The sequence below is a fragment of the Bombus flavifrons genome, chromosome 4 (genome assembly GCF_040668555.2).
Source record: "Bombus flavifrons isolate JBK064 chromosome 4, iyBomFlav1_principal, whole genome shotgun sequence".
In the NCBI taxonomy this organism is placed as follows: domain Eukaryota; kingdom Metazoa; phylum Arthropoda; class Insecta; order Hymenoptera; family Apidae; genus Bombus; species Bombus flavifrons.
Genome location: NC_138445.1, coordinates 14,269,186 through 14,292,043, shown reverse-complemented (window position 1 = coordinate 14,292,043; position 22,858 = coordinate 14,269,186). Strand labels below are relative to the sequence as shown.

The window sequence follows — 22,858 nt, the reverse complement described above, 5'->3', positions numbered from 1 at the left end:
TGCGTAGATTCGTACGTATTGGTATTAATATTAATATAATGAGTTGAATATTGAAGATATAATCGTCAGTGGTACTGTTCGATTAAAAATAACACAGTGATAATTACTACAACAATAAAGTAAAGTTATTATTACAGTAATGAAGTACTATACAATATAATTTAAAATACATATACATACAGTTCTGTTTTTACATGATTCTGATTTAACACATTTTAAGAAAATGTATAATTCGCTTGTTATACAATTTCACTTAATGTAACAGGATGATTTACTTCTTCGAATGTCATTACCTTCTTCTCTACGACCTGTACGAGGAAAGTTGCTGATCTACTTTCGCTCATGTAAGGAGGTTTGCTCGCGCACAGCATTATTTTGACCAATTTTTAATTTACAATAATTAAAATACAAAGCAGAAAACTCAATTTTTGTATTCCTGATTTTCATCTTATTTTAACTTCAAGAATCATCTCTCAAATTTTTTTACGCCTGTAGCCGAACACCCTGTATGACGCGGCCAGAAAAATACCAACTTTTATATAACGCGATTATAAAATTACTTAAAAAAGCCCTATACCTGACAATAAATGTATCATGGAGTAAAACAAATAAGATGAATAAACAGGAGCAATATTTTAATTGTTTTTCTGTAGCATTTACCTATTGCGCTGATCCGTTCTTAGGCGGAAATTATTTTTACACGATCGATATTTCAGAACATGGGTCATAGGATCCCATAAGATGCAAGATCTGTGCTGTATACTCGTCTGTGCTTTAAACTTTAATACATAGATTCTTGTATATGCTAGCGTGGAACCAAACAAGCCAGAGATCTCTAATTTTATAAATTTTTGTATATGCTAGCGTGCGTCACCTTCAACACTTGGCCTCATGGTGCAGCATTGTCCCCAGAACAACTAAAACTACGGGCGTGAATACTTTCATTTCCTCTCTGGTTGCTTACATATAAATATGAATTTACATAAATATTTGTAGTAAAATAATGGAATATAACTAATGATTTTCTTTAACGAGAATAGCTGTATACTTCGTTACTGCTACTATGTATAATTACTTCAGATTGTACCAAATTAAAAAATTTGTAAAATTATTTTTTTTGCTTGTAGATTTGAGATGAGCGTAAATCGATTATACATGGTCATGAGTTTAATATTCTGTTTTATATACCAGTGCAAAAAGCAAACTAAATTTATACAATAAGAGATAAGAATATTATTTAATACTTCCAAAATTTTATTTTATTATGCAAATATGTTGAAATAATATAACGTATAACATCTATTTTCTAGCACACATAACGAGTAAAGGTATGTATACATTATTAGGATAATTGGAATAATGATATTAATATCTACGTGTTGTAATACTACATCTAATACAGATATTAACATCGTTAAAACGCATTTGCTGGACATATGGTATTTATTTCTTAATATAATAAAAAAAGTTCTTTTTACAAAATAAACTAATACTTCTTTCAAAGTTCAATGAAAATAAATACACTTTTTTAATAGCAAAGATGAAATAAAACATCATGATTAGTTGTGTCAGCAGAGCATTTGCATTTTTTGTGAACTTTATGCCTTTCACTATACGTATAACGATTGGCTCACTTGTCCCAGTGAAAATAGGAATTATTTCACTTATAAGACTAGAGTTTGAACTTTAAAATAATTTTGTTCCTCTATAATCTCTGTATCTGATATACTTTGAAAATTATGTAAAAGCTATTACGCTATTATCTTATAGAAATTCATACTTCTCTGCCAATACCTTTTTCTTCAATGCCTTCCATTGCTTTTCTGTAACATACTCTCTATGGAAGAGAGTCAGAATAGAACAATGGTAAGTAAAAGCATTTTGCATTAAAGACTAATCCAGCGACAAAAGAATGTGTTTTACAATATTTAATCTCGCGAGGCGCCAATAATTGTCAAAATGTATATGAAGATATTGATGATATCTATATAAAGGCTTAGTGCTGCAAAAATATACTCTTCTGCAGAAATTGAATACTTGTGATTACCACCAATCATCATTTGTGTATCATAGATTAAATAAATGGAGAAAAGAAGGGCCCCAATTGATGCATATACTAAAGTCATAACTGGTCCACGCCATATTGTTGCGATTATTCCAAAGAGTACGAAAATAATTAATGCAACAAACAAAATGGTGTTAAGAGCAGTGAAGTCAAATTTCGTTTGGAATGCGAATAAAGTTAATGCAAAACAAACAGCTGCAGTAATTCCAATCGCCAATAGTACCTAAAGTATTTAATAAAATGTAGTGCTTTATTTTTTATTTATTATTAGTAATGAGTATAATTATTAAATTCTTAACTAATAAATTAAGAAATCATAAACTACTATCTTTAGGATCATACCTCTTTAGAGTTGTATGTAGAAGCAGCAGTAGCTAACAGAAAACTTTCTGCTATTGTAAATAGCAACAAAAACACATAATTCATAGGGGCTTTTCGTCTCACACTAGTACAACATGCCATACATATAATCAGGACAAGAGTTGCTACAAAGGAGATCCAAAATAGCTCTTGATGAGATCGAACATATTTTCTAGTAGGTTCATGGAAAAGGAAGAGCGCAATCATCGATACTGTAATCAGCAGCTGAATCATTAGTATACTGTACACTTTCCTGAAAGCAGATAAAAGTCAAAATTATTAAAACAAATATTGGAAGATATTATAAACCTTGAGCGATAATACACACCTGATGAATCCATTTCTAATGGTTTTATCACTGAACTCAAGTCCTTTGATGCCATCAGAGTGCATAGATTCCTCATAATTTGACCCATACATGCCTGATTGTGGACCTGTACCAAATACTGGAGCACCTGGTGGAATTTGTCCGTAAGGAGGAGCCCCTGGAGGAATAAAACCAGGACCTAAAAACAAATAAAATATCATAAATATTAATTTGTTAGAAAAAAGTTAGGGTATTAGTATAAAAAAAAGTAATGACGTGAAACAGACCTGGTGGTGGTGGATTTCCTCCGTAAGGAGGTGGATATCCAGGAGGGTACCCTTCTTGAGGTGGATAACCAGGATTTTGGGGAGGATAACCTGCACAAGCAAATTTAAAAGAAATAAAATATTACAATGCGATAGAATCTTCATTCTGAGTTAAGCATCACTCTTTGTGAGATTTTGTGCTCCATTAACAGCTACTAAATGTTGATGTATGATTTTCTCTAAATATATTGTTTTCCCTTCAATTTGTAATTTCTTTTTCTGAGGGAATCACACAACATGTTTAAATTATATTATGATTAATTAAATTATGATTAATGATTATACAGTTTAATAGGTAATATTCAATGGTGATACCCATTTGAAATAAGCAACATGGTGCTTGTGGTTTACTAACTACTTTGTTGCATATTGAAGATGTAATGAATCATAATAAAAAATATGTATAATTTAGAAAGGAGATCAGAACCTTGATGCCCTGCATAAAATCCTGCACCTGGTGTATTCTGCCAAGTTGCCATCTTTTGGTTTTTGTTTTAACTGAAAAAGAATCTATTATTATCATGAGACATTGTTGTAATAACAGAACATCAATGGAATACCAGCGCACGAATGTACCAACAACCTTAAAATAGAGTTAGTCACAAAATTACTAAGAACAGTTGCTTTTCAACATGTTCCAAAATATTTTATTAATTTCTCAAAGCATTTAATATACAAAGTACTACTATGTTAGAAGTATTTGTACTAAATTACATAAAAACAAAACATTAATCAACTAAAGTTATATTGTAAGATTGCAGTTCCAAATATATATGTTTATTCTTAAAAAACACAATAGTAATAAGCAATTAATAAATAAAAGTAAAAGTCTCAAATTAATAACTACCTATACATCTCCAAATAACAAAGAAGATTTAAATAATTCTAATATAACATAATGTGTTATGTTGACAAAATTTATAAAAATTGCCAAAGAATTTTTTTATATCTTAAATGCAATTATTCCATATAAAACTGATTCATCACAGTATGTATGAGGAGAATATCAAATATCAGTATATCAGATATAGTATAGTATAGCTATAGTATACATCAGTATAGCTGAAATAAGTTTAAACATTACAAGATATAAATTGCTCACATTTATAAGTATTCTTTATGACACACTGTTTAGCGTTATGTATGTTTATTAACAGGGTAACCCTAACAAGATCGTTTTGCAGCTAGAGATTTACATTCATCTACATATAACAAGTATTTAAATACTATAAATATGAGCATAATTAACCTTTATTAATTTTCCCAATGCATTAAGATCAGCTGCAAATAAAATTCACCATCAGTTAATAGTTATTATTGTTATACGTTTACGTTATATGTATATATAATAATGTTATATGTATAATGTCACAATCCAACGTGCTGTTAAAAAATATATTTTCGTTAAAAACGTAAGTACATACATACATATACAACGTGTCTTTCAAGAAACGCCAAGGATAAGGAAAGAAACCGAAACGTTGGTAACGTTACACATGATAAGCTATCTTACAGATCTTATTGCAAATGAATAACGTAAATTTTGAATATACTTTAAATTTTAATGTAAAGCGTATTATTACAAACGATATATTCGGAAATATCAAAATCAAATGATTTTGTTCCGGTAGTGAAACAAATAAACATAATATTACGAAACACAGCAGCGACATATCGATACTTAAACGTTTTCCTATATTAGCACCTGGTACAATGAAACGTTGAAGTTTACCAGAATTTGTTCATTTTAAAAAGACATTTTTACAACAGTCATAAAAATTCAGGAAAAATATGTATTATAATATTAACCTGAGAAGCAAATTGCTGATATTACACGTCAATCTGATGCGTCATGCGCACTTTCTGGGAATAGTGACAATCGATAACAACATTCGTGCGCCGAATACGAGCCGAATTTATTTACCTTTTTCAGAAAACGTTTAAGATCCTTAAACGAGGGAACGATTGACACCGCTTAAAATGATGATTGGTTTAACCAGATTATGCTGTCGACTTTGATCGTTTATGCACTTTGGTTTCTACCAACACTACCATGTAACGCGCTCCACTTGTCAACCTTTGACTGATCTCACACAAGTATAGCATGCAACTAATTTAATCATACGAGCAACTGATATGAAGTAAGTTGAATATAGAGGGGGAACATTCTAGTAGACTAAGCGCTTGCGTGACACGTTTATCGCTGTATTGTTTACTGTTATATGAGATATGTGTTACATTTCCAAGAAGAATATTGCGTAATGTGAATCTCACGAATGTGACATGATCTATTGTAACATAATCCTTTCATGTCATTAAACGAACAATGCTCTATATATATTTTTATAAAGAAATTTAAGTTCCATTGTGTAATGATGTGTTATTATTTTCTATGCACATAAAAGTTGGAGAAAAAGTTTAATATTATCTGTTGCATAGAAATCACAGAATATACTAAATGCTTTTCAATATAAGCCAGTCTTCATAACGAATAAAGAAAGTAATAAAGTCCTAGAATATTTTAGTAATTAATTTTTGTAATGTAATAATACTATGAAAAAGAAATATATATCTTTTTCTTCACTTATCTTATGCCTATGTTTTTATCGAAAAATTTAAGTGCTCTGAGAAATAGATGTTGCAAAAATTTTCAAAAACAGATTTCCTCTCTGCTGATAGATCAACTCACAATAGGTACCAACATAACAAAAAGGTCGCTCTAGACTCCACGTGTGTGACAATTGTGGTTATGTTTTCTAACGTGTAGTATAGTTTGTATAATTAGAGTTTAATAATACTATTATAAATAGTAGTAAAGAATCAAATAAATCATGTCAACTTGTAAAATACATAATATTAGGTTTTACAACCTTGAACCCCGATCTGTTACTTGTTTATCTTATGAATGTAAGACGAAAAAGCTAGCACTTGCGAGGTTAGTTTCCCAGATTACACTTATTTAGACATCATAGGTGATTGTAACAATATTTACGATAACATTTTTACAGGAATGATAATTCGATTGAAGTTTGGAATGTTGGGAATGCACCTTTTGTGGAATGTACGATACCTGGTCACCCAGAAAATTCCATAGAAAATATTCTGTGGATAGGTCCAAGATTGTTTTCAACCGGTCTTCATGGCATGATAACAGAATATGATTTAACGACATTATGTATCAAAAGCGAAGTTGTAGTGACTGGAGGTGCAGCCTGGTGCATGGATGTTAATCATAAAAAAACATGTTTAGCTGTTGGTACAGAGGATGGATATATCAATACATTTTCTGTTACTCCCCATTCATTGATATACGAAAGGATATTTGATAAACAGAAAGGAAGAATCCTTTGTATTAAATGGGATAACACTGGAGAAATGATCTATACAGGGTCTGTTGACACAATTAGAGTTTGGAATGCTGTATCTGGTCATGCGATACATAAAATGACAACTCCTAGAAAGGAAGCAAAGAAAGAAACTATTATCTGGTGTTTAGCAGTTACGGATGACAACATTATAATTTCTGGAGACTCACGTGGGTATTTATCATTTTGGGATCCTCACATGGGTACCCTAATAGAATCCCATGAAAGTCATACAGCTGATGTATTAGCTGTTACTTTATCTCATGACATGAATATCGTATATTGTGCTGGTGTTGACCCTGTAGTGAGAAGCTTTTGTAAAATAACTATGAAATCAAGTGGTAGGCCACAATGGGTGAAAGGAATCGAAAGAAGGTTACATGCTCATGATGTAAGAGCCTTAGTAGAAGCTGATGGAAAATTATATTCAGCTGGTGTAGATGGATATCTAGCCCAGTCTAGTTATCCACCAAAAATTCTGGTTAAATATCCGCCGTTACTACAGCTTCCATGTGCTACAGTTTGTAGAAAATCTAGATGCATTCTTTTACGATATACAAACTTTCTTGAGCTATGGAGGCTTGGATCATCTACTAAAGTATCTTCAGAATCAATACGTCCTGGAATGGTCCACCAGTTAGAAGAGGAGCCTATAAAATTGCTGCAATTAAAAACGAAAAGGGACGAACACATCCTTTCTTGTGCTATCAACAAGGATGCCAAAACAATTGTTTATTCAACCGATGATCATGTTAGAGTTTTCAACTTTGACGTGATCGAGGGAGATGCACAATTATCAAGAAATGATACGGACATTTCTGCAACCAGAATACAAAAAATGTTATTTAGTCCAAATGGAAAATTATTTGTAACAATAAATAACGACGAAAAAAATAGCACTATAACATTATATAAAGTGGAAAAGAAGCATCTGAGGCATCTTGGCTTTTTTTACACAAATAAGGAATCTATTATAAGTGTTGGACTAGTGTGTTTCTCTCCCGACAGTAAATTTTTCGTTTGTGCTGATCGTCAGGGTAGGATTGCTGTGTATAATGTTAGTGACGCTACAAATAACGACGGACCTGTCGCATGGTTGTTACCCAAATACAGTTGTCCACCAACAGCCATGGCAATCCAGAAAGGCACATTAAATTTAGTTATAGTGTATTCCGATCACAAGGTAAGAAAAAAGCGCGAGATGTAACAAAGATTTTCCTTTAGCTCGAGATATTAAAACTTTTAATATCTCTCGTTTAAAACGGTCTAGTATCGTAAAATGATAAGTTACTAAGAATTGGATCAGCTATAAAAACGTATAATCTCTCTATCACCTGCACCTTCTGCCTTCCATGAAACTTGCAGTAAATTATTACTATAACTTCCAGTACCACGCGTAAAATTAAAAGCTATAAAACTGCACATTTTATGAACAATTATTTTCCATAATTAATCGTTGATTGTTTAATTTCAGATTATCGAGTATAACATATTACAAAGACAATACACCAAATTCTCGAACAATTTACAAAGTCGACTTCCCAAGCAATGGTTAGCCCGGCCATTCCCTATAACGAATATTATTTTTGATCCACGTAACGAGAATATCATAATAATGCACGATGACTCGACAGTTTACGTAATTGATAAATTGAACGAGTTCTCGGAAAAAGAAACGAAAATTTTAAAGCGCGAGAATGGCGACACCACCGAGGACAATAATTCTGTGATAAATTCTCAGCAAGTTTTTCAAGTTCTTAAAAAATACAAGGTAATTTTATTTATAACATTATATAATTGAAATATACGAAAATCAATATACAACATCGCTGTTTGTAGCACCTTATATACTTGGATTGGTTGACCGACGAAGAATTAGTGGCAGTCGAAGTAAATCCCATATCCTTGACGGAGAAGTTACCGCCGACACTCAAACAAAAATGGTTTGGAATGTAAATATATGAAGAATGAAATAAATGAAATCCATTTTCTTACTGGAATCGAATGTTGTCTACAAAGCCGTCATCACATTTTTATAAGAGCATCAAAATGAAGAATTACATATCTATTTCTATGTCAACTACTACATTGTTCATATGAGACTACAACGATTTATTTTTTAATACATTTTCTTATAGTATACAGTCTCTGGTGTATAAAATATATATTCCACAATTTACTCGAATTCTCCACTTAACCGAGAAAAATGAATCTTTGCTGCATGACGCGAAATTCACCAGGTTCAATGGGTGGTTCGATCGTTCGTTTCGGCGAGATATACCAGTGACCTGTAAACTCAAGATTATATTCTGGACGAGATGATCGTAAGCCTACCATACCGGATGCCGTTCTGGGAATGGACGGCGATGGTTTTAGAAGAATTGGTGAACGCTTAATCGCATCTTCCGGTGGTTTGTGTTGGAAAGTGTCCGCCGGAAATCCCTCCTTTCTGCATTCTTCGGCCAGCACCTACGGTCAGTGACACCGGGGAACATTAAAATTCGTGTGGTGCGCATCGCCGATACTGCACTACGCGTTTTCTTCCAGCTGGTTTGTGGTACCTTCTTAAAAAATTCACCCGACAGGTGTTCATACTTTCTGGACCAGTTGCGCCGAGATAACTTATCTCGTAACATAATTTCCTTACTGAAATTCACATACCACTCGATATTAATAAAATACGTCGTATATCACCTGAGACTAAATGGAAGAATTAACTTGTTTTTCTACATGTCTCTACCAAATACTGTCGAAGTTCACCGGATTTCTTCCCTTACTCTTCTCAGTTCTACCATCTACTTTATCTTGCGATTCCTCCGTCATTTCCGAGGAAACAGGAAATTTATATATAATACACGATACGATAGAGAATCGTAGTTCTCACGTGGAACAGATAAACAGTATGTTATTGAAATCACTTATACCCAAGTAGAATCTTGGTGTAGTTTGTTCGATAAGGTATCCGTTGCCATAGTCTCTATCTAATTCCATCTCCATTTCCAATATACAATTTGATATATTTCATACAAAGTTTGACATATTTTCCAGAAAATCATCTTACCAAAAACAATCGCTAACTTAGTACAGTAAGTAAGTAAGTAAGCGTGCGAAGATCGTGAAAGCAGAGTATTTTCGAGCATCGAGGCTCGATCACCGAATTATTGATTTTCAGTAACAGCTATATAAAAGCTAGGAAACGAGGTATCGCGGGAAATCTCGTTGAGCCAAGGTAAACCGAGTCTAAGGACCGGCTACGAGGCCATAAACCAAGAAGTGTTTAATCTTCGGTGCGCCAGTTGTAACCTGTAGCCGTACGAAGGAAGGCGTAGACGTAGCGGCTTAAGCCTCCAGGAAATAATCAAAGCGGCGATACAGTGGCGAATAGGTAGAGAGAGTTCTGTGTGTCGCAATGTCGAGGTAACGCGATGTACACCTCTGGTGTACGTGAATTTAGGTGCGTCTAACACGTTCGTCTTGGTTCGAGGTAACGGTTTGAAAAGCTTTGTAGTTGTGAGGACTCGAGCAACAGCAACAGGGGGAGGGGGGTGGTTAGGGTGTAGGAAGGGGGTTGGAAACGGCTGCAGAGTGCAATGCGCCAAGATTACGACTAATCTGCGCCCGAGACTGGTCGGAAGCGTAGTTTCTGTAACTTACATCGCTTAAAGCGTCAGCTCGTTCAACCCTCAAACTCCTCGTCGCCATTCCCGCCCGCGCACAGTTTCCCTCTCCCATAATATCGTCCCCCTTTATACCTGTTTTCTCTCTATCCCTTCTTCTCTTTCTCCGTCTATAACCACTCTTGCATTAGCGAGGACTGATTCCCTTGGGAAAATTGCGTTCTCGAAACTGGAAAGTTTAACGTGCCACGGACTTGCCAGGGACTTTACTATCCACGGGTCTACCAGGAAAACTTTATTCTTTCCGTTACCTGCAGCCTCGAGAAATGAACAACGCCTCTCCTCTCCTCTTTTCTTCTTCCCGACACGGTAAGGCGATTCCATAGGATTTATTATTTACGCGTCGACGTTGCAACTCTTCTTCGAAAACCGGGATAGTTGGTTCGTGCATTACAGAGAGGGTGTGAGTGAGAGAGAGTGTGTGTGTGTGAGAGAGAGAGAGAGACGGATAAAGGCAACCGAGCGAGGCTTATATGCGGCCGAACGATGAGATTCAATTGACTGGAGCCTCCTGGTACTAACAGCTGGCATTAATCACCGAGAGATCGTCGATATAATGCACGCGTGTTCCGTGGATAACGTGCACTGGCTGGGGTGGCTCGTACTTTCGGACACGCGAGGGTTTCCCGTTCGTTATCGCGATACCAATATTCGCACTCTCTTCACGCACGTCTCGTGTGTACACCGTGTATACCAATTGACGGCTGCTTCCCTTTTCACGTGGCCGTGATCCCCTCGATCACTCGTACGCCGGTGATGTCTGAAGTGGCGGCATCGCGCACGCGAGCTCCATCGGCAGTCCGAGAGAGAAATTCCCGTAGCAATTCGCGTGTCCATCGCTCGAAGTCCTTCTAACACGTTACTCTTATCGTCGTTGCATTTCTCCTATCAATCGAATATTTTTCCAGATGTCTTTTTCTTTTAGATTGGACGATTTAGAACTTGTAATTTACATGGCTATCAATTTTCGACTGTCGTTGATGCTTATACATATAAACAGTGCAAGTACATATATGTACACGAGATTGTGCGGAGAATTGGTAATGAGAATTAGAAAAGATTTAATTAGAATCATGAGACTATCAGCGGAAATGGAATGGAACGTATAGCGATCAATTCTTAACTTGGCAAGTTTTGTCTCGAACAATGTTTCGCTCCTTTTAATAACGAACTCCTTCGAATAGATCTTACGGGCTTCTAGACTATTTATCTAATTTCTCGAATTTCTCTTTCGAATAAGTTCGTAATAAAAGATTACAATAAATATTAACGAGTACAGAGAAGTATATTTTATGAACGAATGTTGAATGTTTCGTGTTAGTCCTCTTCAAGGTAGTATTTATTCGAACGTTTCATTATTTGATAGAAATTTATACTAAAAATACTACGAATTTCTTGAACAGCCCGATATGATCGAGTGCTTTACCATCTGTTCGGAGAGCGATTATCGGTACGATCCGATGGGATCGACGTATCCAGGTGCACGCTAGGAGAGTGCAAAGGTCAAGCGAGAGAAAATGTAAAGAAAAGAGAAGAAAGAAAGACAGGTAAAGAGACACGACCGAAGAGAGAAATTTGCGGGATCGTAGATGTAGAGACACGGCGGGGCGCGCTGTAAATTACAAGCGGAGCGCCAAACCGCTATGGTCTTCTCTCGGTGGCGCAGGGGTGTCTAGACGTATAGATAATACCGAGTTTGTGCGGGGGCAGACGCAACCTAGACGGTCCCTGGTTCATCCAGCCACCCGAACCAGCCAACCAACCAGCCAGCCAGCCAGCCAACCAGGCTAGGCTAGACACATCGACCATGCTCCGTTTCCCTCGTTTGCCTCTTACTCTCTCTTCCTCTTCCTATTCTCTGTATACTCGCTCTCTGTCCCATTCTGGTAGCCAGCACCGTCGTTTTCACCTATATACTGTCACGGTCTTCGTCGCACCCGGCCATCTGTGAGCATACCTATATGCCAGCAACCGGATTTCCCATCGTTCTCGTCGCACCGGCTCACGAACGCGAGCTTCCTCTCGCATTCGCCGCGAAAGGCAAGAGATGCAAATACTCAATAGCATCGCCCTGCTGGATCCGAGATCCCATTGGCAGCGATCGTGACGTGGATGACGCACCGAGTCTGTTTCTACGTCTTCGTCTCACCTTCGAGACTTCCTTGCACACCCAGCCGAGGTGTTACCTCGCGACCCCGGAATTGTTTCCGCTCGCGAACGTTCCTCGCGATGTTCCGTGGTACTTGGCTGAAAATTTACCTTGCTTTCGGCTGACAGCCTTCCATTTGCTATTTGATGTGTTGCGGGAATTCTAATGGCTGATGTAGAGGTAGCTGAAGAAATTGCGATTCCAATGGCGGAGGAGATTTAGAGTCTTTGGTTACGACGCTATCGGTGATTTGTGGCTGACGGAGATAAAGATTTGGTTTTCTGCGCTGGGAAAGTGAAACGATGGATATAAATTACGATAACGGTGCTGGTTACGCAATTTTATTCTCACTTTGATACTTTGTTTTGATAATTGTCAATAGTCAAACTATATAGCGGGCAAATATTTCTTGATAAAAGAAGCATACAATTAATAGCGTGGACGATTTACTAAAACTAAAACTGTTTCTTCAAACAACTCGGAATATCATTTTTGGAACTGTTTCCCTGATACAATAGAAAACTCTGATATATCGAAACTGTTATTTGAAATGATAGTCTATGTACGATCTAATACAGTATAATCTAATACTTTCTGTTTTTATATGAGCAACGACGGACACTAGAAACGTGCGCTTCGATCAGCACTGGCTTTCACGGGGAATTAAGGATACACTCGATCCCCCGTGGTGTCCGTTTCAGGATCTTCCTATATCGTTTCGCAGTAGACCAGGCCTCGATGCCGGTCCGCCCGCCGTTTTAATCGGCCGACTGCAATGTATAAATCCCCGTTAAATAATACGGTAGTTAACAGTGCCATTAAGCCGTTCGAGATACCGCAAAACCGGTAGGGTGCTCTTCGCTGTACGCGCGAAGTCCGTATTTATCGGCAGCCGACGCGCCACCACCGAGAAATATTGTTCTGCGTTCGTTTCCACCGGTGCGGCGTGGAATTCGACGGCCGACAAATATGGTGAAGGGAGGGCAAGATAAAAAAAAAAAAAGAAAAAAAGAGAATGCAAAAAAAGGGAACCGAAATCAGAGAGAAGGAGAGGAAGGACAGAGAATGGAACGACTTAACGTACATTGGCTCGTTGTACTTTTTCAAATGAACATGGTCGACGAAATTCTTTTATATATTTTTCAAACCTGTTCATTGACTGCAGTCAGTAGCACTTTTTTCTACGTACTAAAAAGTATTTCATTTTTGTGGAATTATTTTCTATCGGTAATCAATCCTGACTTGGTTCTTAACGTGCCAAATTTTGGAGGATGATTCCCCACCTCTTGCACTTGAGTTATCGCAGCTAGAAAAGGAATATGTATATACTTTTTGGCTGTTCCTTAACTCATCCTTTGACTGTTTTAACTTTGGCTGTTCCTTAACAGAGTTTCATCCAAATCGAAGCCAGGCTGATTATAAAGAAAGAAAACGTTTGACGTATGTCGTATGTATTGGCTTGGCAACTAGGTGATTGCGGATTTTGTCATTAGGCGGTAGTGACTTAGTCGTCAACCCAATATAATTGGCGAGATTTTCATTATAACGCCGAAGCTGTAAGTCGAAGCTTTCCCTTTGAATCCAAACGAAGTTAAATTCTCCAATGGTTTATCGGATGTTCTTTCGTTTTTCTATAAGTGTGCTAATATTTGCGAATGAGAATATACGTACATTTCCCGATTTGTTTGAATCTTTGCTGACATAATCACGATAATCGAGTTTACGATAATAACGCGTATAATATATTTATAGGCGGTTTCTGCAAGTGTTGAAATATTTTCGCGAGTTACCGCATAGTAACGAGTGCAAATTCTCGCCTATCCTCTTCGTTCAAGGCCGTACACGTAATTAATTGTTTCAGGTATGATGAGAGGGATCGTTTTTACGCGGCACGAATCGTAATTAGCGGCTTCGTATAAATATGAAATTTCATCGCGATTATTTAAAGTCACGTTGTCGAGCGCGAAAACGGTAGCTCACGGAAGCATACAGTATATACGCCAGTGCGGCTGACACTTGGAGGGTTCGTTTTAATGATCTCGATCCGTTGATTCCGAATGGACTCGGGCGTTTCCTAACGACTAACGTCTAACGACTGGGCGAAGTGAATGGCGCGATGATGTCTTTGCTTTATTTTCGCGAGGGGAAACGATGTCGGGAAAGAACCAACCTGGGGGAATTGTCTCAGGTAAATTGAGTTCGCTTTAATTCGAAATGGAACAAGTATTCGAAGGTAGAGTGGTTAAATAAAATGAATAGGCTTGATCACGGAAGTATCTGGCCACGACACAGTATCTGGCCAAGTATCTACCATTGATACAAATGATACAATTGGAAAACTTTGTCTGTGAAATATGTTAAAAAATTCGTAGTTATATTAAAGTAGCCCTTTAAACGATGGATTATACGACGCGACGAAAGCTTTTTTAAAAGTTGAAATTAACGGAACGAATAAATAAAATATAATATCGTTATTTAATAGCCGGAATAAGTATCTAATAGTCACAATCGATCGATATGGTATATAAAAATATTGATATCAAATATTGTATGAAAAATCGTATTAAAAGTTATAAGATAACAAAGAAATAGAATGTAATGTTGAAAGAAACGATTACACCAAAACTTATCTTTATAGGTACATCATCTGTACAAAAGTATAACAAATGTCTAATTATTAGAATTAATCAGAAATTCTTAATAAATACGATACTCTGCTATTTCTTTCGAAACACGTTTATGATTATGGTACTGAAATGTCCACGAATATAAGAAACATCGATGAAGTGAAGGGAAAACTAACGACAGACACATCGATCCATCTTGTACTCGCATATCTCGGAGGAACGATATTGCGGTGACCCCGTTGCTTGACAAACGATCGCTTTTATTCCGTCGGACAATTACACGTAGCGAAGAAACGCTAACGAGCAATAGATACAGATAACAAGCAGCATCCGCCATAGTTTACGAATCCTCTCGCGCATCGTTCATGAATCGTTCGATAAAAGAGTTCGCTTATTTTTCGGGGAACAACAATCGAACCAACTGAAAATGCTTGCAACACAAGGGGTGACCGTTGTTGTGGCCATTATCTGTAGCGGAAACATCGAAGAAAAGCATGTGACAGAAATATTGTCTGCATCCATTTCGATCCGTAGGTGTACAACAGGATCAGAATGATCACGTTGACAACATATTTCAAGGCCATTGAAATCGGCGGTGGCTCTGTTGTTCTACATGTTTATCCGATCTTTTTTATAGTCGTGTTAACCACTATACGTATTACAACTAAAAGAATGTTTGATAATACTGGAAAAATCATATTAAATCGTTCTATTTAAAATTGAAATACGAATATGCATCGAATCATGTTGATAAAGTAACAACTTTATTTTACGCGTCATCTTACCTTGTAATAGAAATATTTCTATAATTTCTATGTTCTTTTCTTTAAATTTTAAGAGAAAAAAGTGTAAGAAGAGTGTTCCTTTTAATGTTCGTATTATTCGAAAAGTATATGCGAAGTTTCGTTAAATTCAGAACTTCCTTTGGTTTCGACCATCGACGAGGGTCAATCGTGAAGAGCGTGTTACGGATGGCAAACCGGAGCGTGAAAATTGCTAGACGTAACAGAAAATTTGATCGTCCGTTTGCTCGATTTTCTTGCGTAAAAGGGACGAATTAATTCTCCGGCACCCCTATCGCGAACTCAGCCATCCCTATCGGCAACCCTTTGATTTTAAGCAATCTCCAAGGGTAACTCGCTACATTCTCATTACAATTTTATTTCCTCCGCGCTGTCTTCGTTCGATCACTCTTCCCGAGGGAATTAACTCGTTTTATAGGATCGGTTTTTTTTTTGGTCTGGGGATGTTCCCAATTACAATCCCCTAATGGTGATAGTAATAGTACAAATTGTTCAATTTTGCCGACGACATTTTCTACGTATACTTTTAATATATACCTTTATCTATATTTTTCAATAATTTTCTATTTTTAATTATCAAATAACGCGGTCACATAAAGCCGCATTCGAATTAATCGGGTTACTTGTATTCAAGCAATTTCAGTCATTTTATCTGTGTCAACCGTGTTATTTACTTAACTTGAAGTGTCTTTTGAAGTTTCGAGCGAAGTTGAGCTTTCAGGTGTGCCTCAAAGGTGTAGACTGCAACGCCTACGACATACTTGGATTCGATTAATTACTACAGAGTACAAAATACAAATGCTATACTATTATGAACACAATGGTGCGCAAATACATTTTCTGACCACCGTATAATATGATAATATCCACTTCTCTGAGTCACCAGTCTCGTATCGATAATATCGTGAAAAGTGAAGAATCTTCGCCCTCCGGATGACGAAAATAGCATTCAATTAAACAATTATGCCATTGCACAAAGCGCAAATAAATGCATACACCACTATTGCTATGTACAGTCGTAAAATCAATCGGCAATAAAATTCTGTCATTTCCGGTCTAGCCTTATGACAGTGTCGAGCGAACGAGTTTCGTACACGACCAGATCCGTTCTGTAACAAGATCACCGTTACGAAATAATTGCATCCTGTGCGGCCGTCGCGACGAAGCCGCGCGGCAACCCCTTCTTCCGTGGCTCTTTCCGACCCACCCCTTCTTTTTATTCGCTTGTGCGGCCTTTTATTCGCGCGAGCTGTCCGAAAAAGGGGCGAGAGCAGGGTGATTCCGGAAGCAAGGGCAACAAAAGTGGCTGACGAGTGCGCGGCCAAGTCGTAACGCCGTCACCCCATCTCGATCATCTGCCGCCGCCACCACTACCATCATCGTCGTCTGTATGACGCAGCATCCCTGCGGTTTCGAGTTACCCATCGCCGACAGCAGGCCGTCTAGCACCCGTCTAGCTTCCACCGAGTTTTTGTTTTGTCTGGCGAACTGGAATGTTTGATGCATCGTCTCCGATCAATTATATCATTATACGCGCGCCGAGCTCTGTGGTATGCGGTTTCATTGGCGCGAGTGCACCTCGTAGCTCGTGTATCTCACAAAATATTCGCCGACCTTGTCTCAGGTTAATTGAAACGTTTGTTCGTTGGCCAAATTCCGACGTGAAGATATTGCTCTGTCCTGCGTGCATATGTACGAAAAACAGAAAATCGTATATATTTAAGATTCTCGGCATATGTATAACATTTTAATTTACGAAATTATAGAACCATAATTGTGGATATTAAACGACTGAATATCTAAGGAAAACGTAGAATTGAGAAGTTCAAGTAAATGATAAAATAAAATCTCTTCCTTTATACGTGTATGTGTAGAAACGTTGTAATAACTTTCTGATTCAAATTATATCGCTATCACTAAATAGTCGCTAGTTAGCTAAATCGAGAAAAATTTATGCGAAACTGTCTTTATACAACTCTCGGATGAATTTTAAATAAATTGGATAGAGACACCAATAAAGATAAATATATTGAACTAATAACGTAAACAGAAATATAAAGAAATGGAAAAGAATACAAATGAGAATATACCTAGTACGGAAAATTATATAAAAAATTATAAAATTAAAATTCGTATCATCTTTGATACTCGCACCATCGAACATTCAAGCTGAGTCTCAGAAACCAGTCATCTTGGCGGTCCCAAATACTTTCTCTAGTCCTTCCTTACCACCCAAATCGCTTCTGCTTCGCACCTGTGGTAGTTACAAGGTTGATTCAAGCGGTCTGCACTTGCCAATCACGGTTGCAGGGTATTTAATCTCGTCGGCGATCGTGCCGGGGATGTTAATTACCATGGAACGCGGAGTCATCGAGAAGGCCGTGGCACTTATTCACCTGTCCCACGTGCACACAGGTCCCATGCTCGTTCATACCCGTTAAGTCCATTAAAAAGCGTTAGCTAAGGTCCTGTTTCTCCCCTGAAAGGTTATTGTGCCGGTGGTAACACGAGGTCTACATTAACGCAGACATTTGGAAGGACACCTGTGCGAAGCCTAGTGCACAGTAGACTTTTGGTTAACCGGTCTCCGCTTTAACCGACATATTTTTATTCACATGGAAATAATCGACCAGCAAAAAAATCATTCGCATGTTCCACAATGTATGTATATGTATCATATATATAATATTAATAGATTTTCTTGATAATGAAGCCTTAAACGAACCCTGTTGATTGTTTACTCATAACCAGCCGGTAATTAGTCACGTTTAAGTATACTTGATAACTTTTCAAACTTGATTTTTTTTCAAATCCCATATTATTATATTCCATATTATTTTCTTATTTTTCCATAAGGAATCGGGTACCGCGCGCTTTTACATGTTACTCGGCCGGATTTTGTACATGCCACCGGTAAGTAGAAGGACATTTACGGAAAACGAGATAAACTGGAAATGTCACTATCTTATTAAAACTACGCTATGTTATGATAGACTAAAAAATATTTGTATATATATAATATATACGGGATCGTTTCCATTAGAAGCTAAGCTATGATCAATTTCGCTACGTTAAGAAGAGAACGTGTTTGTGAGCGCAAGGGCAGGCAACAAACGTGTTTCTCTTGCTCTAGTCTCGTCGTCGTTTCTTGGTGCATTGTCGAATGCCTGTACATTATCGCACACGCGTTCCCGTTCGAGCGTGAAACGTCGATGACGAAGCGTCTTCGCCGCGCGTGCAGGTGCGTGCACATGCAGATGACGTTGACCACTGTGCACATGCGAGCGTTAATTGAAACAACAGTTAGACCCAGGCGATGAATCATTCAATTAAGCGGATTCCGAACGAGTAGCACGACGCCGCGCCGCGTCGTCTGGCGTCATTTCGATCTAATTACACGTCCGGACTAAGTGGCTTCGCTGGATTCGCTGAATGTCTAGCGACGAGCGTCTTTTTAAGCACCGCCGGGGTTACAAGTATCTGTCTGCCGCTATCGCTTTGCTCCCTCCTGTCTAGGAAACCAGCAAGAAGCAGAATGTAGCCCGTAGATGTGTAATTATTAATCCTCGTGTTGATTTTAGCTGTTTGCACGGCTATTTCGTTGCAAACCGATCTGTCGTTCGCCTGGTTTTTGTGCGAACGTCGCGCGGTTACGTGTGAAAATTGGATAAGTAAATGGAGATGGTGGTTGAAGCGTGTGGAACGTTTTGCTAAAATTGTAGGAGAAAACGACGATTATGAAGCATTTCCAATAGTCACTATTTCGTATACTTTTATGAAATTCTACGAAATTATGATATTATCCTTCTCGTGAATTTGATGAAATATTTCGTACGATTTAATTATTGTCTTAAATAGATGTACACTGTGTTGAATCGGGCGTGGTAGCTTTATATCACAGATCCCAATAATTTATATTTATCGCATGAGTGTTCTAATAATTTATGTTGTGGTTTGAACACTGCAATATGAATTATGGTCAATTCAAATACATTAAAGATCATCACAGAGAGCAGCTGATCTTTCATTAAAAGATGAACGCAGATTCGGCTGATTTGTTGATCAGAGATGAGCAGTAGCATTCAGCTTGGCTTCTTAGCAAGTTTATATAAAACTCGATAGCGGTCGTGTTTCCTGTTTCATCAGAGAAGGGCTTGTTTCCTGTAGTTTGATCGTTCCCATCGTGGCTTCCTCTAACCCCATTTAGAATCGTTGTCTGAAACGAGCCCTCTGCCACGATAATTTGATTGCTACACCATCCAAGTCAGACCCTAGCGAAAATTCGTAATCGCAGCTGTGCAAGCGCTGCCGCTCAATTCGGCGTCTCGTACTACAAAAGAAAAAAAGAAAGAAAAGAACATCAGCATACAATGAAATTCTTAATTTTCAGAAATTCAATATTCAAATTAAAATCAAAGTATTTCATAATTTCCAAGATTATTTACTAGAGAGTAATTATTCGCTAATTAGTCAAATCAAAATTTTATAAACAATATCTACCAGTTTAATTGTGAAAGAAGGTCACAGTGTGCGAGCAAAATCACGTAAATGGTTCGGACAGAAAGTTCTTATTATTCGTGGACACGAGCAAACGTCATAAAGGCATGTACGCGCTAATCATCATAATTTGCAAGGACGTCTAGCCGGTCTGTCGTTGAAGCGCGACGCCTCTCGTAATTCGAGTGACAACTGACGGCCGTCTACGCGTTAAACGCTCATGCCGGTGCCACGACCCAATCTCATCCGACCGAGGAGGAACTTTTTTTACGAGAACGCGAGAGGTCACGAGACGGCGGCTGTACTTTCATTCTCTCTTTTTCTTCTTCTTCCTCTTTCCTTCTTTCCGCAAATTACGTAGAAACGGTGGCTTTCTTCCAGACATTTTTCTCGGCAGCCCGACAGTACAGAATGAATCACCGTTTCCTTGCTCCTGCTCATGGAACAGGAATTCAACATCGCGCCTCATTTCTCTTATTTACAGATGCATTTGCGTAAATTTCCAGCCCTTTCCCTTCACCCTTTACGAGAACCCCTTGACAGCACGGTTTATTCGCGATCTGTTGGCTCCCCGGTAATTCTCGGGAATCCCTCATCTTGTCGCCCTGAGGTATTTCTCGTGAAAATGTCGACATCGCCGCGAGAATCGTAAAAATGACGGAAAACGAAGCTGCCATTATTTTTAGTTTTCTAGCCGGCGTGTTTACGGCGACACCGATGCGATGGAAAACGTTTCCCGTGGTGAAAACGATTCGTTAACGAGTTGGAGATTTACGTTATTCCGCGCTCATTCGCTTTTTTTTCGAAAATCACGATAAAAAGAACGTCGATAGGTAAAGTAAGTATTTTGCTATTATAGTGAATATTCAGAAATATTTAACAGCTAGAGCGAGGAACATCAAAGCTGCTTGATAGCCACAGTGCGCAATGTGAAAGACAACGTGTATTGTAGTAGAAAATTGTATTTTCTTGTAACTTCATGATGCCGTTGAGAAGTGAAATGTTTTTAACGATAAAGAGACAGCTCCAACCTTTAAATTATATTCATTGAAAGAGCAAGAAAAGTATAAGTCGAAACTTAAGAAGTTCCTACCATATAGTAATTTCTTACATGGATATATTTGTAGTATAAATATCTCGTAGCTCTTGCGTATTCACTTAGATTGGTTCACTTAGATTGGTGTGAAATTTTATCAATAGGATGGTGGTAGTCGTGCCTCGCTACAATGCTAACGAGACTTGAAAATATTTTACATCGTGTATATAACGTATTCCTAAAAGAAAATGTTCAAATACGAACCTGTATGTTCTATACAATACATATACAAACACACACATATCGCACTAATCATACTAACTGAGAGATAAATCTGTTCCGATAATCGGTATTCGGATGATCGATATTCTACTTTACGCTTTGTCTAAAACTCTAGATCTAAAAAATGATACTCGGTCGATAGTAATATCTATTCACTCTGAAACATCGTTGCAGAGTAGAAGTTTCATAATGGTGGTTATCTTAGTTCTTAGCCGCCTTCTACGCGGAGGGACGAGGGAAGGCGCGATATCTGCGGCGAGAAAAAAAGAAAGAGGACACCGGTAAACAAAAAGAGGGACCCCGGGCGAAAGAAGCAACTACCATGAATGAAATGCTGCTTACCACCTATTAATATCCATCACCTCCTACAACACGGTGTCGCCGGCCTCATAACGCCGCTCGACGACGCAGTGGGAACGTCTTCACGCGAGATTACTCGTCGTTGCGGCGCGGCGTCGCGTCATCGTTTTTTTTCTAGAGTAGCAGCAGGGTTTTACGCAACCGCGAGAAACAATCTCGCCCACATCCCTCTGGTATCTTGTCGCTCTGCTTTTCCTTTTTTCTTTCCTCTCTATCCTTTTTCTCTTATCTTCTTCTTTCCTTCGTTCTTTACCAGAGGTGGTATCGTCTGCACGAGGTGAGAAAGAAGCGCGAATCAGCTCAGTGCGACGACAAGGACGAGAAGGCGACGTCACAGCGTGTTTTATTTACCGAGCGGAGAAGTCTAGACTTTGCATTATGCCACCGTTGCACGACACTTGACGACACCCCCGCATGTCTTCGAACACTTGTGTACAAACGTGACGTCGGTACACGAGGATCAACCAACATCGTGCGGGTGTTTGCGACAAAACTGGCTCGTTGCATCGTCTAAGTCCAGAGCGTACTTTACTGTCACTTTAGTACTTCACTAATACTTCAGTACCTCACTAACACTTCAGTACCTCACTAACACTTCAGTACTTCACTAACACTTCAGCACTTCACAAATACTTCAGTACTTCACGAATACCTCAGCACTTCACAAATACTTCAGCACTTCACGAAAGCTTCAGTACTTCGCAAAAACTTCAGCACTTCGCAAAACTTCAGTACTTCGGTAGTACTTTAGTACTTTACTGTCACTTTAGTACTTTAGTAGTACTTTAGTACTTTACTGTCACTTTAGTACTTTAGTAGTACTTTAGTACTTTACTGTCACTTTAGTACTTTAGTAATACTAAGGTGCTTCGGTAGCACTTTGGTGCTGTTACTTTAATACTTTACTAGTACTAAGGTACTTTACTCTTACTTTAGTACTTTGGTAGTACTAAGGTACGTTTCTTTTTTTTTTTCTTTCTTTTTTTTTTGAGGACGTTGTGGGA

The 22,858-nt window shown here is 37.9% G+C and overlaps 3 protein-coding genes across 8 annotated transcripts; 1 reads left to right on the top strand and 2 right to left on the bottom strand.

The window, feature by feature from the left end:
- Positions 1 to 102: 102 nt before the first annotated feature.
- Positions 103 to 5,155, bottom strand: Lfg (Glutamate NMDA receptor-associated protein 1 lifeguard). Of its 6 annotated transcripts, none has more exons than XM_069111352.1 (6): positions 4,983 to 5,154; positions 3,486 to 3,568; positions 3,020 to 3,109; positions 2,754 to 2,931; positions 2,408 to 2,678; positions 103 to 2,288 (listed from the first exon to the last, which is right to left on the bottom strand). In XM_069111352.1, the coding sequence occupies exons 2-6, from the start codon at positions 3,535 to 3,537 to the stop codon at positions 1,929 to 1,931; spliced, it is 951 nt and encodes a 316-aa protein (XP_068967453.1). In that variant the 5' UTR covers positions 3,538 to 3,568; positions 4,983 to 5,154; the 3' UTR covers positions 103 to 1,928. The 6 variants fall into 6 exon arrangements, with proteins under 6 accessions (XP_068967453.1, XP_068967452.1, XP_068967454.1 ...); XM_069111351.1 differs by having other exon boundaries at positions 3,486 to 3,556; XM_069111353.1 differs by lacking the exon at positions 4,983 to 5,154 and adding an exon at positions 4,868 to 4,955 and having other exon boundaries at positions 3,486 to 3,556.
- A 163-nt stretch (positions 5,156 to 5,318) lies between these two features.
- l(3)72Dn (UTP4 small subunit processome component l(3)72Dn) lies at positions 5,319 to 8,423 on the top strand. Its single transcript, XM_069111345.1, has 4 exons — positions 5,319 to 5,993; positions 6,067 to 7,606; positions 7,898 to 8,194; positions 8,263 to 8,423. The coding sequence occupies exons 1-4, from the start codon at positions 5,890 to 5,892 to the stop codon at positions 8,377 to 8,379; spliced, it is 2,058 nt and encodes a 685-aa protein (XP_068967446.1). The 5' UTR covers positions 5,319 to 5,889; the 3' UTR covers positions 8,380 to 8,423.
- A 150-nt stretch (positions 8,424 to 8,573) lies between these two features.
- Positions 8,574 to 10,092, bottom strand: LOC138178968 (uncharacterized). The gene is made up of 4 exons (XM_069111361.1): positions 9,164 to 10,092; positions 8,985 to 9,069; positions 8,763 to 8,892; positions 8,574 to 8,711 (listed from the first exon to the last, which is right to left on the bottom strand). Exons 1-4 carry the CDS (start codon positions 9,244 to 9,246, stop codon positions 8,617 to 8,619), a joined length of 393 nt encoding a protein of 130 aa, XP_068967462.1. The 5' UTR covers positions 9,247 to 10,092; the 3' UTR covers positions 8,574 to 8,616.
- Positions 10,093 to 22,858: the final 12,766 nt, after the last annotated feature.

Bases quoted from the DNA above. Each gene is read 5' to 3' on its own strand.
- LOC138178968 (XM_069111361.1), bottom strand. From the start codon at position 9,246: ATGACGGAGGAATCGCAAGATAAAGTAGATGGTAGAACTGAGAAGAGT. The intron at 8,893-8,984 runs GTACCACAAACC...CACTGACCGTAG, and splicing joins CGGGTGAATTTTTTAAGAAG to GTGCTGGCCGAAGAATGCAG. The intron at 8,712-8,762 runs GTATGGTAGGCT...TTGAGTTTACAG, and splicing joins CATTCCCAGAACGGCATCCG to GTCACTGGTATATCTCGCCG.
- Lfg (XM_069111352.1), bottom strand. From the start codon at position 3,537: ATGGCAACTTGGCAGAATACACCAGGTGCAGGATTTTATGCAGGGCAT. The intron at 3,110-3,485 runs GTTCTGATCTCC...TTGCTTGTGCAG, and splicing joins ATTTTATGCAGGGCATCAAG to GTTATCCTCCCCAAAATCCT. The intron at 2,289-2,407 runs GTATGATCCTAA...TAAATACTTTAG, and splicing joins CTACATACAACTCTAAAGAG to GTACTATTGGCGATTGGAAT.